This window comes from Typha latifolia, chromosome 9 (genome assembly GCF_019914945.1).
Source record: "Typha latifolia isolate L0001 chromosome 9, TyphaL0001v2, whole genome shotgun sequence".
Lineage (NCBI taxonomy): Eukaryota > Viridiplantae > Streptophyta > Magnoliopsida > Poales > Typhaceae > Typha > Typha latifolia.
In genome coordinates this window covers 8,417,654-8,434,027 of record NC_133094.1, presented here as the reverse complement: position 1 = coordinate 8,434,027, position 16,374 = coordinate 8,417,654, and the positions used below count along the sequence as shown (strand labels likewise).

General features: G+C 37.3%; 1 protein-coding gene across 2 annotated transcripts in view; it reads right to left on the bottom strand.

The window, feature by feature from the left end:
• Window positions 1-594: 594 nt before the first annotated feature.
• LOC140794932 (uncharacterized) overlaps window positions 595-16,374 on the bottom strand; it is a 28,991-nt gene continuing 13,211 nt past the window's right edge. Inside the window, exons 7-10 of one of the 2 annotated variants that reach the window (XM_073147217.1) lie at window positions 13,522-13,605; window positions 11,674-11,711; window positions 972-1,097; window positions 595-888 (exon numbers count right to left, since the gene is read on the bottom strand). In XM_073147217.1, coding sequence (XP_073003318.1) covers window positions 1,027-1,097; window positions 11,674-11,711; window positions 13,522-13,605 — 193 coding nt within the window. In that variant the 3' untranslated portion in view covers window positions 595-888; window positions 972-1,026. Of the gene's footprint in view, window positions 889-971; window positions 1,098-11,673; window positions 11,712-13,423; window positions 13,606-16,374 lie in introns of both variants that reach the window. The other variant, XM_073147218.1, reaches the window with a different exon arrangement.

The window sequence follows — 16,374 nt, the reverse complement described above, 5'->3', positions numbered from 1 at the left end:
CCCCATAGAGCCCTATCCTGTCCCAGTCAATGAGTAAATTGGGCCGTCGAGATACAATTTCTTGAAATGGGCTTTGAAATGGCTAAGTAATCTCCGCACCATTAACAGAGACCGACGACATACAATTTCTCCTCCTGCTGCCATTAGCAAGCCTGTGAAAAAACTTCGTGTTAATTTTTTTTTTCTTTTTTCCTTTTTACAAGATCTTGCTTAAATTGTGACGCGAAGGGAAGTGTGAAGGGAGAACTTAACTAATAAAAAATAGGGTATGAAGGGGAACTTTACTTCTCATGTTATCCTAATTGAACTAATGTCACTAAAATTAAAATAACTCATGAATGAGCCTTTTGAACTATCTAAGTCGACGTTGAGTCTTATTAGGCATTTGTCAAGTTATCGCACTGTTAACGTATCTTTTTTCTTCACGAGGTTTGTTAAATCAAGAAAATGTTGGGAAATATAGCAGTTGATACAAATAATATATTGTGATTGTGAAAATTTGGCGATGTACACTTCTGTAATGAGACAATAACAAGATATCTTAACAAATGAGATCTCTTAAATAAGAAAAAAGTAGTAACAGATGAAAAGATAGAACAGAAACTCTGAATGATTTGCATTCTCCTATTAAAGATTTGTTTTGACCACATCTTTGTTTCCCTGTACATTCCCTAACGTAAATAAATATCTAAATCTTAATGAATCTGGATACCCTGCCATCTATAACTTGTCCTCTTAATTTATCTGCAAGGTGTCTGATTTAACTTCTCTTCTAGAAGTACGAATGAATATATATGGGAGAATAAAGTTTAGTAATTCCATTAGGTTGCCACCTAAGGTATATAGAACACTTTCAAATGGCTGACAATTCCTCAGCAGCTGCAATACCTAGTGGCAATGGGAAAGGAAAGTTATCCGATATTGGAAGAGAAGTCATAAACATGAATGAGCTGTAACATTAGGAATATTACCAGCCTCAGTCGGTTACTGCCATAAACTTCCAGAAGGATGTAATTTCTACAATTGTCACATGTATCCCTTTGTGATTTCCTCTTGGAGTTCCTCAAAATTCCATGCATCATTAACCAAGAATTCACCTGTCAGAGGGCATGGCACATGAGGCAAATAAAGCTCGATAAAGTCTAACAAACATAGCATATATAAAGCTCAATACCAAGATTTCATTGAGCAGATGCTAGAATCAAGAATGTTATTGGTAAATTACATAGTTTTATCATAATGAAAATCAATAGCTAAGGAGATGATTCAGGACCATGTTTGGTTGTCTCAAAACTCAATGGGATGAATTGTGTGGATGCGACGAGGCAAGTAGGAGCTGATGCATGTAGAAATGATACACTGGTGTTGGGTTAGACTGAATCATTGATGCTGAATGACGAATCCTAATATTTGATACGATGTGTTTGGAGAATTTAATCAGTAGGATCAGCTGTAATATTGCATTAAATACTACAAAAAAAATCTATATTGAACTATTAATGCATGATAATTAAACCATTGAGAGTATGCCCTCCCTCCATTTTCTTGCCTATTAACATCCAAATCTCCACATCCTTTCCACAATCCATTTTCTACAAAATCATAGATTTAGATGTACAAAATAACACTAGTACTACACTCTTAACCAAATGCCCCTAAGAGACATAGATACTTCCCAAGAACTGTTTGGACTCTTAAAAAAGTCATAAAAAAGGAATACTTCTCTATATGAATCAGGTATATGGAATACTAAAATGACAAGCGTTCAGGTATATGGAATACTAAAATGACAAGCGTCAACAATTCTGCTATTGTGAGAATGAGATTTCCTAACCGCCTACGCCATGCAATGTCATCTCCAAGAGTATTAAAATGCTTCAAGAACTCTGAGAAGTAGAATATCTGTGGTGCGAACACTACTTTCAGACATGTATACTCACATAAACGCAAGAGAGCAGCTCACCAAGTGATATTTTGGCTAGGCAGCGGGTCCTGAGGGAGAGACTTTGATATTGAGGGTATTTTAATCTTTTTCTGTTATAAGTATTTTAGTTTATTTGTCTTTAAAGGTAGGCCAATATAAAGCCTTGTTATCTTTTTATTTGAGATTAATGAATATTTTAAGACTTTGAGATCATCTACTTCTTTTTCATTGGTGGATTCCAACATCCTATTAGTAGATTTCATTAGTTTGTTCTTTTCTTCTACTTCACCTATGTCGTTCTGCATCAAATTTTGGTATCAACCAAAGATACTAGTATATGAACTATCCACCTCTTGAGTTCTGTCAAGTACAACAAGTTATGAATCGCACGAGGAGATTGTTGTCGTCAAAGAATAAGAAGAACCCATCAACACTGTGAAACCACAAAAACTCGATGGTCGCCAAAAGTGAAATGTTTGTACATCATCCACTAGTCCAGCACTACAATGACAAAACAATCTTCTTATTTGCCATAGGTAGTTAAAAAAAATGAGAACAGAGGACATTTGTATTAAAATAAGAAAAAAACTTGAGATAACACGAGACATCTATTTGAAAAAAAATTGAAATTTCAAATGTCAAACTTCTTATCTTTTCCCTCTATCTCAAAATTTTGAATTTCCACATTTCCTAAATTCAAAGTTTGGAGTATCTTTTTTCCTAAATATCTCAACAATCTTTTTTTTTTCTTAATATTCTCATTAAAATCCTACCTTACCAAAACTATCCAAGCTCATCCAAATTTTGAAATGCCGTTTTCCCCCAAATCCACCAAAATTTACCTCCTATTCCAATTGCTTCCCTACATGTCTTGTCTAACCCAATCATTTCTCCACCCAACACACTCAACCCAACCCAAACCAGCTAACTCATTAACCTAGTAATCTTTAGTTTCCCTTTTCCCTCATGCTATGTAATAATCGAAAAAAAACTGACTCACATGCACTGCACATGCAGCCCCTTCTCCTCCCGCCCATTGTGCAAGAGGACGTGGCTGCGAGAGTTTGGACGACATGTCGGAATCGCTGCTTCAATCTGAAACTCTTCCTAAAATAATAAAAACCCTAACTTTAAATTACTTTTCTCCCCATGCGGAAACCACCTCTTTTCTCGTTCTCATCTTCTTTCTTCCTTCCCCATTGGAGTTGTGTCGTTGGAGCATCGCCGGAGCAATTGGATATCACTATGCGACTCACCAGTCAATCCTCTCTCACCCCACTAATTTTGGTATTCGTAGCTTCACCGATGAAATATGCCATCCTACAGCTTTGAGTCACCATTGGCCTCATGCCAAGGGTGCCTATAGTGGAAGCTCTCATGGCTCATAACACTGTGAAAGCAACCTCCATAGCCACCAGCCAAGGAGAGAGGAGATTCATCATCGGCGGCCACCCTCGACAACCTTCCTCCACTCCATGAGGTCACAAGGTCATGGCGGTGGCGACAAGCTTTCCGTTGCAGTCGTTGGATCTCTGACGACGGTGATCGCCGGTCCCCTCAAGGAAGAAGGCAAGATCAGGTTCAGGCTTAACCCGAGCCAACCCATTTTATTTTCAAGTTCGAGTTAAGGATTTCAGATCCAAAGGACTCAACCCGAATTAATAATTTATCCACGGGTATCAAATAAATAATTTGAGGGCTGCGGGTCCTAAAATTAATGCATGAGATTAGTGGGTTTGGGCCTTAAGCCCAAACCATTTTTCTTTTGGGTTTTTTGGCTACGGGCTAATCATAGCCCAACCTGCAAGTTAATGGATTTTAAGCCTAAAACCATCCCATTAGTTGGTTTGAGTGGATTGCAAGCCAGCTACAGCCCAAGCCAAGTCCGTGGGCTAAATTTGGCCCTTTCAATAATTAAATTAGATTTTTATTTCAGAAATCATGTTAATTAGTTAAATTAAAATATGTTATTTATTTAATATTAAAGGTGATAAATATCCTTTGCACAAGGACTACGGATTTCAATTAATTCACCTAGACTCAGGTTTTTATTTGGTCACATATTTTTCTGCGTGCAAATTAAATATGATACTTTTACGTGCAAATTAAATATCATGTTTTGTGCACAAAATATGACTTAGTGAATTGTTATACTTCGTGCAAATAGCAAATTTATTAGCCATGAATTGTAGTGAAAAATATAATTGATATCTAGTATGACATAGAAAAAATCCCGACATAGATCGTTTGCAACTCCATGGTGACTCAAGTCTACTTGAAAGTCCAGAAGAGAAAGGCTTTCTTATGTGACTCTAGCAAGGTTAGATCAAAAGACTTCCTATAGGACTCTAATCTCTCCCAATGGTTAGTAAAAGAGACAAGATAAGTTTATCACATAGTAACACCTCTTAGTGACCCTTAAGGAAAGAGACATAGTGCACTTATTACATAGTGACACTTCCTATTGACCCTAACTGAATCACCTATAAGAAAAAAGACTCAAACGTCATCTCAATGTGATTTCTAGTTAATGTAGATCTATAGGGCATTAACCTAATTGAGACATGACATTATTAAAATTGAGAAAATTCAGTATATTGATACTAAGCATGTTATGAGATATAACTTACATTATTGTTACTTATGTTATTCTTATTACTATTGTTATAAGCATGCTTAGTGAAATTGTTATTTTATATCACTACACTTAAATTTATTTAAAGTTATGTCTATGGATTCAAGTATTGGCCGATCTCGATCCGTATAATATGGATCGGCCGATACGACCAATTTAGTTCATCCCCGCTCTAAATTGTTCGAAACAAAAGACCGATATAGTCGATACGTATTGTTCTTTCAAGCACCCGATCCCGTGTAATAACAAAGTAACCCGCACACCATCGGCTACTTGCAATTGATCCCTTGTGCCCTCTCTAACACACCCAAAATAGTGGAACACCTTCTCAAGGGCAATCTAGTTCTAGTGTAGTGTAGGGTTAAAGCTCGTGACATCCTCTATCAGCCTTGATTGTTGGATCTCCTCCAAATAAGGATGAAAATGGGTTAGACTAACTCCGACCCGACCCGCTATCCGACCAGATTTAGATCAAATTCGGATAAAAAATTTCTATTCGATTAGGATACGGATTCGGATATGGATAGAATTTTTGAAAAAAATTCGGATACAGATTCGAATACGGGTTATTAGGATTCGGATAAGAATATCAGATATCTATTTACCCGTATGTTTTTTTTAATGATTTACCAGTTTTAGTTTGTATATTTAAATAGTGAATATTGATATTATTACTAATGATGTGTTAATTTGTAAGATTAATTTTTCTAATTTTATATGTATTTGACATAAAAAGAATTTATTTTTTGTGAAACTCTTAATATTTTTGTGTTAATTATGTCTAAAGAAAAAATTATAATTCGTTTAAAATTCAACCAATATCCATTTAAGATTCAATCTTCTATCCAAAAATTATTCGTATTCGTTTAGCTAGGATATAATTTTAAATTTTGCAATCCGTCTAATATCCGTATCTATAAGAATTGAAAATAAAATGGAAAGAAGAGGGTGCACATGCGCTGCATGTGCAACGCCCTCCCCTCTCCCTCTTCGGCACGCGAAGAGGCAGCCTCAGAGATCTCGCCGAATCCAGATCTAATTTAGATTTGGATTTTTACCCTATAAATTAAACCCTAACTCTCTCTCTCTCTTCTTTACCCAGCCTCCTTTCCTTCTTCATCTTCTTCTTCTCCTTCGTTTTCTTCTTTCTTGCCGCCAGAGTCACGACGTGGGTTCGGACCGCCGGAGCATCGCCGGAGTAATAAGGGACTGTCACACTCCTCCTCGGTAAGGCCTCTCCCATCCCTTAAGTTTAGTTTTAGTTTAATAGATTAAAATAGAGATACCTAATTTGTGAGATTTTGGCTTCGTCGACGAATCACGCCGGCCGGCAGCTTTGGTCACTACCGCTCCACCACTGAAAGCCTTCTGTCATTGGCCTCGTGTCATGGACGTTCACCTTTGGAGCCCTCATGGCTCCGGTCGCTGTCGGCCATTGAATCGGTCATCTTCTGTGGTTTCTCCTCCACCTCATGAGGACGGCGGCGTCGTGAGGGTGTCAGGGAGCTTAGAGCGCAGCTGATAGACGGTCGCCGACAATGGCCGTCAGCGTCTCTCTCCTCTTTTTCTTTCTCGCCCTCATCAATCCCCTTTCAGGTTGAAGAAGGTAGACTCTTCCCTTAAATGTGGATTCGGGTTGGGTTGGATCCGAATCCAAGGGACCTGACCAGGTTCCATTAACTTAATTAGATTGGGCCTTTGACCCAATCCATTTAAGGGTATAGTTAGGTTGACTACGAGCCAACTGCAGCCTAGCCCAACCGATTGGGCTTGTTTTGGCCCAAATTGATTTTTTTGAGTTAAATTATAGAAAATCTTTATATTATTTAATTTAAAATTTTTATTGTTATTTATTATTAAATGTAGTGATTTTTAGCACGTGAGTTAGAGATTAGAGATTTCAGTTGTCTTACCTAGACTCAGGGTGAGTGGGGTTTACTTGTGAGAACCAAAAAAAGAAAAAATTTGAGAGAAGAGGGTGCACGTGCAACCCCCTCTCTTCTTCCTCTCTGGCACGCGACGAGGCGCAGCGGAGATCTTGCCGAATCCGAATCAAATTAGATTTAAATTTTTAATCTATAAATTAAACCCTAATTCTCTTTCTCTCTCCTTAACCCACCGACCTCTTTTTTCCTTTTCTTCTTCTTCTTCTTTGTTCTCCTTTCCCACCGTCGGAGTCACGTCGTGGAATCAGCCTGCCGGAGTGCCGCCGGAGCCATCGAAAACCATCACGTGACTCCTTGGTAAGCCCTCTCCCACCCCTCAATTTTAATTTCAGTTTAATAGGTTAAAATAGAAATACCTAATTCGTGAGATTTCGGCTTCGTCGGCGAGTCACGCCAGCCGGCGGCTTCGGGTCACTACCGCTCCATCACTGGAAGCCTCTTGCCGTTGGCCTCGTGCCGTGGGTGTTCACCTGTGGAGCCCTCATGGCTCCAACCACTGTCAGCCATGGAGTCGATTGCCGTGTGTGGCTTCTCCACCTCGTGTGGACGACGGTGTCATGAGAACGTCGGGGAACTTGAGGTGGTCGCTGAACCATCGCCGGCGGTGACCGCTGATCTCTCTCTCTCTCTCTCTCTCTCTCTCTCTCTCTCTCTCTCTCTCGCCTTTCGGTTCCCCTTCGAATTGGAGAAGGCTAACTCGGGCCCTTTAAGTTTCGGATTCGGGTCGGGTTGGATCTGAATCCAAGGGACCCGACCTAGTTTTATTAACTTAATTGGATTAGGCCTTGGGCCCAATCCATTTAAGTATTTGGTTGGGTGGGCTGCGGGCCAATTGCAACCCAGCCCAACCAATTGGGCTTGTTTTGGCCCAAATTATTAATTTTTAAGTTAAATTATAAAAAAAATTAATATTATTTAACTTAAAAATGTTATTGTTATTTATTATTAAAGGTGGTGATTTTTAGCACATGAGCTAGAGATTTGAGATTTAGTTGTCTTGCCTAGACTCAGGTGAGTGAGTTCACTCACATATTTATTTTTATTATAGTTCATATCTTTGTCAGACCATGTAAATTGCTATGCATTTAATCATTACACTCAGTGCATCGCCATACCTTGTGCAAATTATAAATTTTGGTGAAAAAAAATTAGTATTTGTACGACTTGGAGAACAGTCTTAATATAGATCGCTTGTGGCTTTCCGTGGTGACTCAAGTCTATCTGGAAGTCCAAGGGAAAGCCTTATATCAGATCATTGTGATGACTTTCTTAGGTGACTCTGGTGAGGTTAAGAAACAGTCTAAGGATGAATGAGAAATTTTCTAGGTGACTAACATCTCTCAACGGTTAGTGAAAAAGACAGGGTGTGTTGATCATATAGTGACACCACTTGATGATCATAACTGGATCAGTTATGAGGAAAAGTCCCGAGCGTCATCTCGAGGTGACTTCTAGTTGATATGGATCCACAGGGTATAGACCCATTGAGACAAATGACAGTATAAACATTGAAAAGATGTTAATATGTTGAAACTGTGCAATGCTACAGGTTATGACTCTCTATTATTATCATTGTCATTATTTAAGAGCATGTCTATTGCAAATTATTATGTATATTATTGAACTTATGTTTTATTTAACACTAGAAAATTTTAGAATTCATTTGGTTTTCGAGTAGATTCGACTCACTGAGTTATAGTTGTTGGCTCATGGATGTCTTTTTTTTTTATTATTATCTTAGGTAATAGTCAGTATGGCGACTGAGCGAGATGCATCCGGACCCCACCTCCACTTAGGACCTACCTATTTACCTTTCTGTTATTTTGGATTTATGCTTTAGAATAATTGTTAATTTTATTTCATTTGGAGACTCAAATAATAACATTATTTTATATTCATTGCAATTAGTTTAAATTTAATAAAGTAGTTCTTCGTTTATTTATTCTTACCATTGTACACTTAGAAAGTATTAGTAAGGCTTCGTGTATCTCAAGCATATTGAGGTGCATGGCCGGTCATGATTCTGATTTCAGGTCGTGACATTACTCACATATTTATTTTTATTATACTTCGTACCTTTGTCAGACCATATAAATTGTTGTGTGCAAATTTATTTATTTCATTCTTACGTGCAAATTTAATTGTTACATTTTTCTGTGTGCATTTAATCATTATACTTAGTGCATCACCATACCTTGTGCAAATTATAAATTATAGTGAAAAGAAAAATAAAACTAGTACTGGTATGACTTAGAGAATAGTCCCAACATAGATTGCTTGCGACTTTCCATGGTGACTCTAGTTTATCTGGAAGTCCAAAAGAAAGTCCTATATCAGATCACTACGGTGACTTTCTTAGGTGACTCTAGTGGGGTTAGGAAACAGTCCCAAGATAAATGAAAAATTTTCTAAGACTCTAACCTCTCTCAACGGTTAGAGGACACCATCTGATGACTCTAACCGGATCAGCTATGAAAAAAAATCCCGAGTGTCATCTTAAGGTGACTTCTAGTTGATGTGGATCCACAGGATATAAAATCATTGAGACAAATGATATTATAAATATTAAAAAGATGTTAATATGTTGAAACTGAGCAAGGCTACAAGTTATAACTCTCTATTATTATCATTGTTATTATTTTAAGAGCATGCTTGTTAGAAAATTGTTATTTATATTGTTGAACTTGGGTTTAGTGGATTCCACTCACTGAGCTATAGTTGTTGGCTTATGGATTTCTTTTTCTCTTTCTTTAATTATCTCAGGTAATGGTCAGCGTGGCGACTGAGCGAGATACATTGGGACCCTACCTCCACTTAGGACTTACCCATTTACCTTTTCGCTCTTTTTGTTTTATGTTTTAGATTAATTGTTAATTGTATTTCGCTTAGAGACAAACAATGGCATTGTTTTATGTTCATTGCAATTAGTTTAAATTTAATAAAGCAGATCCTCTTCGTTTATTTATTGTCATTGTACACTTAGGAAGTATTAGTAAGATTTCGTGTATCTCAAGTGTATTGAGATGCATGGCCGATCATGATTCGGATTTCGGGTCGTAACAGTATCCGTATCCGTATCCGTATCCGAAATAAAAAATATAGATCCGAATGTGAGTTGAGCACTATCTGGTCCGTATCCGATCCATTTTCACCCCTACCTCCATAACTTCTCAGCTCATCAACGAGGAAGCTCTACGATATTGCTTTAATGTTGTTATGTAGTACATTTGGAGAAGCCAGAACGAAGGCATCTTCAATGGGTTGCTTGCTGCATTGGTTGAGGTGGTGAACCATGTGAATGGGTTCTCTTAGCTCCCTTAGTCCCAGCCTAATTCTCAGTTACCGCCACCCTTGCATTCTATGCATAGGCTCTTTTTTAGTGATGTCAACATCAGTATTGGTGACTTTGTGGGTTGGGTGGATGGCTCTTGGCTAGGAGGTTATGTGGATAGAGCAGGATTAATAATTGCTAAATATCCTTTTGACATTTGCCTTGGGAGAGGTGCGGTACGGTGTTAAAACAATGCCAGCATGCTTTGGTTGGTGAAGCTCAGGCATTCTTGTTGATGATTTAAGAAGTGAAGAAGTTAGCCAACGACAACCATTGATGGGACTTCATGGTTGTAAATGATTGTTGTGATGAAGTTGACTAGGTTATTTACGCATTGGTCCAAGAATGTAAGCATTAAATTTCTGTGCTACCCTCCTTACGAGTTTCTTTCACGAACAGGTGTAACAACACTATTGCTCACAACCTTTTTTATTTTGCGGCAGTATACCGCATCTGTAAAGATTGAATTAACCCTTGGTTCCAACTTGAATCTAAGTCTTCAGACAATCTTCAAAAGAAAATCACACTAATAATTCTAATGATAGAATATAGCATCTAATTCTATTCATTAAGGACAACAACGAACATCTATTCTAAATTAAGTTGGCTAAGCCAATTGGCTACTTGAAAAAAAATTCTACATAGTATATTCTCATTAATTCCACAAATATTTTGGTTATTCTGAATTGCATGCTTTTTTTAGATAAGCTATACCTCATTCCATTGTAATGATTGCTTTATTTCCTCTTCTTGTATAGCTAATATCCAGTGGCACAACATCAAAGAAAAATACTACTTAACAATAGTCAAAAGACTACAGACCAAGCAAACACTAATAACTATTGATTTTCTAATTCCAAGAATCATAATAGCCAGTATCCATATCTGATGCAGTCTAAAACTCAAAATGAAAACTTAACCTGATGGCTATGGCATTAATCATCTTTTCCCTGTATCAAAGTTATACTAATAACGCAATGAGATGACCTATGTATTCTTCCAAGGCATGGTCAGCTTGCATAGTATGAAAAGCAACACTAGATTTAGTGGTTGCAATTGGGTAGGAAGCTTGTTGAGTGGACTGGAGGAATGGCTCACTCAGAAGGATCACTAGACATGCTTAACACATGCAAGTCAAACGTTACTACTGGGAAGCTGGGAAGAAGGAAATAAGCCTTCTAGCTAAAGTTGTTTTGCTCTGCTTCAAAACTACAGGGCACACGCTACGGCTTTGACCTAGCGGCCTTCTTTTCTGGAATCAAGTTAGTTGAGAAGAAAGTAGTGAACAGGTGCATAACATTTGGGATTCTGATGAATAATTCAGGCAAAAACTTGAAGAAAGCTCAAAAGGCACTATTTGACGAGCCTGTATAGTCGACAAGATAAATATATATAGTAACAAAATCATCATAATGATCACCTACTAAGATTTAATAACAAGTTGATACCCATATAGGGATTTTTTTTCCCGAGGAAGTATATAGGGTTAACAGTAATGCACAAACACTACTAATTTACCACAATGGTTGTGAGTTGGTATCTCTTACACCTTTCAGGTGCATTAGTAGTTATCACTAAGTATTTCAAGGTCAATTTTGTTGCTTGTGAGTATACAGCATATCTATTGTTTGTTCACGTGCATAAGCATACATCATATATCTAATGTTGACTCATATGATATTTTCTACTTTATGTAATTAGTGAAATACAGATGGAATAACTGCAGATATATGCAATATGAATTCCAATGCTTGTTATGCAAAAGTTGCATTAGTTATACAGAAAAAGAAATCATGATTAGTTAATATTATGAAAACTATGTAATATCACAGCTTACCAATTGAGTCTCTCCGCAAGGCAGTCAAATGAGCACAACTGCAAGCATACATAAATAACTAAAATTAGTCTAACATTTTTGGTGGCTTCTTACACTTTACTAGATGTCAGTAGATCAGATCAACATATCACTTACTAAAAGGAAAATATAAAGGACATTGAATTTGTGATAAGAACCAACTAAACTGCATCACACTTGGTTGATACATATATGTGGAGAAGAAATGGTAGATAACTTTGTATATTCAAGAAACTTTACTGTAAGAAGAACAAGCAAAAACTGTACAGAAACACCAGTAAGAAACAGGGGAAAATCTAGATGCTAGAAACAATGTGTACACAAACAAAAAGACATCAGATATATGAAGTAAATGAATGATAAAGGAAACCTCCTTTGTCCTAACAAAAGAGTAACGAGTATTAGCTACATGATTGAAGAAGCTGATAAGCTCTGATACCAAATTGATAAGTTCTAATACTAAATTGGTGGGTTCTCGTACCAAAGATAGTTTACGCAACGATTCAAATCAGTCTGCGTAATCGTGGGAAAATATTCTCCGGTAGTCAGAAAATTACGAAACCAAGTGGATTAAATTCGCAACTTCCTGATCTACAACTTTCGTATTTACACCTTTCGTAGATTCAAAATGCAACTGGGATGAAAATACGAAATAACGTGGGTGATGGTAGTGGTGATGGGTGGAGTGAATGTTAGAGTTATGGATGGCTATAGAGATGAAGGTGGATGGTGAATGTGATTAAAGGAGATAAACGAAGGGAACGAAGTGGTCGAAATCCCAAAGAAAAGGGGTGCCTCAACAGTCGAGGGAGATTAGAAGTTAAGAGAAACCTTGCTAACGGCAGAGATGGAAAAATGGTGAAGAGGGAGAGAGAGAGTCTAGAGAAAAGATAGGAGGCAAAAAATCAATAATCCAATTCCATAATGAATTTGGCTGCCATCCACATATTTATAGAGGCTAGCCAACAAGTCGTAAAACAATAAGTAACCCTAATTCTAGAGAATTCCCGCCGATCGCGTTCGAACGCACAAAAGACGTTCTCTGTATGTGCGAACGCAGTGCAAGCGTTCGAACGCGCTCGACCGCGTTCAAAAGCGCATTATGCGTTCTCTGTATTTGTGAACCTGATGCAGGCGTTCGCAAGGGCGTTCGAGCGTGACCCCACCTGTGTTCGAACGCTGACTTACAGAAATGTTATTTTAATAAAAATAAACAACTAATGCAATAAGAAAAGATCCTAACTAAGTATATTAAAAGCATAACAATCTGTCATCCCAAAGGAGACCTTGTACTGCACTCCACTGTTAACTATATTGGCAACAGCAAACCACCAAATATGGTGATGTAGTCATAAAGAGTGCTAAATCATCCATGGAAAGGCTCGTCAGGCAGATGACAAGTACAGTTATATACTGCAGCAGTTGTCATATTGGCATATGCAACCAAGAATTTATTTTACCTATTTTAATCTAGGTCATGATATCTAATATTTCCAACTCATGTAGATTTTAGCACAGATTTAACAGAAGACATACTACAACCTCCCGTTCTAAGGCATCTGAGTTACTTGTCCATTTTCAGCTAGATACTGCAGCAGTAGCATAGTCTACTGTCATAGTTGTCATACATGCAACCAAAAAATATTTACCTATTTTAATCTGGACCAAAAATATCTAATCTATCCGACTCACAAAGAATTACCATTGATTTAACAGAAGAAACTTTACATACCTTCCCTTCTTCTCAGTTGACACTCGTTGTTTTGTAAAGGGATGTGCCAGTGGAAATTGAAGGATTAACTCAAAGTCTCACAAATTAAGAATGCATACCTTCCAAGAGCTTTTCCAAAATCTGCACACAGAGAACGAATATATGTTCCTTTCGAGCAAGTGACTCGGAAAATTAAATTCTGTCTGCAAGATATTCAAATGACATAACAGTCAAGCAGAGGAAAACATGTTAGCTTGTACACAAATAAAAACTTAAACCATTTCATCAGAATATTGCAATCATACCCCAAGTGAGCATTACCCTTCTATAAATTGCAAACCGTGAAGACTTTTTATGAGATATCATGGCTTCATGTAAGTATTACTTTTCTTTATTAAGTCATGAATTCAGTGGTGCAAGGACATTAGAGAGAGTTGCAATTCTTCTAGGATAAAAATGCAAAGCTAACAGAATGTTCTACCAGCTATTCATCAATGAAGAAGCCAGAAAGACAGTTTTTTGACAAACATGGGAGAGATGTGATAAATAACATAGTGAGATAATAGAAAACAAAGTACCTTTACAATTTATAATAGCATGCAACTGAGCAATTCAAAAGCATATAAGAGCAGATGGTAGGGAAAAGAAAACTGTTACTCATCAAAAGAACTAACATAATTTTCAATATTTAAAAGGTACACATTAACAAAAAAAAAATGCAGTTTCATGAAACTTAATAAAATACAAAACAATAAGATGTTTTATGCTTTTTGCACTTGGCAAAGTGATAGTAAGAATGTTACAGATGTTTCTCATATAACATGTTCTTTTTTACTTCCCATGTAACATGTTCTTTTTAGCCAAACTTAATTAGTTTTAAGCAAGTCACTATCTCATAATAGGTCACGTCTTTTTGCACTGTTGCATTCTCTTTCCCTAATTCTTCTCTCTGCTGACTGCCTTACCATAGGCGACGGAAGTTTTGCTCTCACATTCTCTTGCTTCTGGGCTCTGGCCCACACATATTTACTGATTGCAACATTTGTAAATTCATAATATTTTCAGCTACTTAAACTACATAAACATTTAGATATTCTGGAGCTCAAGATATACAAGTTACTAATTTGAAGTTATGAAGTTGTTCCAAAGGGTCAAACTGGAACTTACTCTAACAGTAAAACTAAAATAAATTTATTGATCTAGCATTTAATGGGGAGGTGGAATCAAAGACAAGAATGTAAGCTTGAAGAAACCAAGATATCAGTTTAAATGTTCCGATAACTAATATTGCTCATAGTCTAGTCTTCACTGATTTCAATAGGTTCATACTTCAGAAAAGCTTAATAAAAGCTTTGGATGAAGTTTAGGTAATAACAAAAACAATCACTAGAAAATTTATAATATCACTACAAGGTTTAGAATGGTATACGACTCAAGTAGCTTCTTTTCAATTACAGTTATCAATCATAATGAGCAACATTCCATATTACACTAACACATTGATCAATCTCAAGGAATTCCTTATTGTATGCCCCCTTACCAATAACCTATAATTATTGCACTTAACAAACTACATGGCAAAAGAGAAGTATCTATATAGTCCTATATGGGTGTATATATTGAGCATTACTACTGTACTAGCATAAAGCATACTTCCCCTGAACAGATCAACATAGTAGGCACCAGTACTATTATTAATTCCAACCATAAGGGCAGATATTTTTTAAAAATCTCAATTATCCAGTATCTTCCATGGCATTTACTGTTTTCAATGTTATTAGGCATGCCACCTGTGAGAACCAGAAAAAAAAAAAGAAGGAAGGGCTCACATGCAATCGCACTGCACGTGCGATCCCTTCTCCTTCTCTCACCCGTTTTGCGACGAGGAAGAGGAGGCCGCGAAATCCTTGGCCGAATCCAAATTGAAATCACGATTTACCCTATAAAAACAAACCTTAACCCTAAATTGAGGAGGATTCATGCCGAACCCCCCCTCCTCTTCCCCTTTCTCTTATCTTCTTCTTCTATTTCTCGATGGAGTCACATCCTCGGATCGGCGCACCGGAGCATCGCCGAAGCAATCGGAGATCGCAACTCCACTCATCTATGAGTGCTCTCACACCCCTCAAAGTTAATTAAAAATTAAATAAGCTAAAAAAGAATTACCTAATTATTTGGGCGTTTGCGAGTCGGCGAAGCTCACCGACCAACGGCTTTGGGCTACTGCCGCTCCTATTCCGAAAGCTTCATGTCGTCAATCTCGTGCTATGGATGCTTCCTTTGGAGCCCTCGTGGCTAGGATTGCCGTCGGCCATGAAGTTGACTCCGACCGTCAACGATCGATCCGACCTCCTCCCTTTTCGAGCATGTGGCTGTGGTGGTGAGGAGCCATCGGGTACCGTCGATGGACTTCTGGCAACGGTGGGTCTTTCTCTCTCTCTCTCTCTTTCTCCCCCTCTTTGTTTTTCTCTGGTTGTTGATCCCCTCGAGGAAGGAAGCAAAGGGTGTATCTCGGATCTAAAAGACCCGACCCGATTCATTTAAATTAGTGGGTTTGGGCCTTAAGCCCAAACTATTTAGTAGTTTTGGTGGGCTGTGCGGGCCAGTCACAGCCCAACCCAACCATTTGGGCTTAAGCAAGCCCATTAAATAATTTAATTAGTTTTAAATTTTAGAAATTATGATATTAGTTAAATTGAAATATGTTATTAAATGTGATGATTTTTCTTAACCCATGGACTAGAGGTTTCAGTCGTTTCACCTAGACACAGGTAAGTGGGTTTACTTACATACTTATTTTATTTATTCGTCTTGGATTTTATGCTTTTTATTAGATCACGTATAAATTCAGTGTAATACATTATTATATTTTTTTTGTACATTATTATGTTCTATGTGCAAAATATAAGACCTACTATATTGTTGTACTTAGTGCATATAGTCATTTATATAATCGATAATATTAGTGAAAA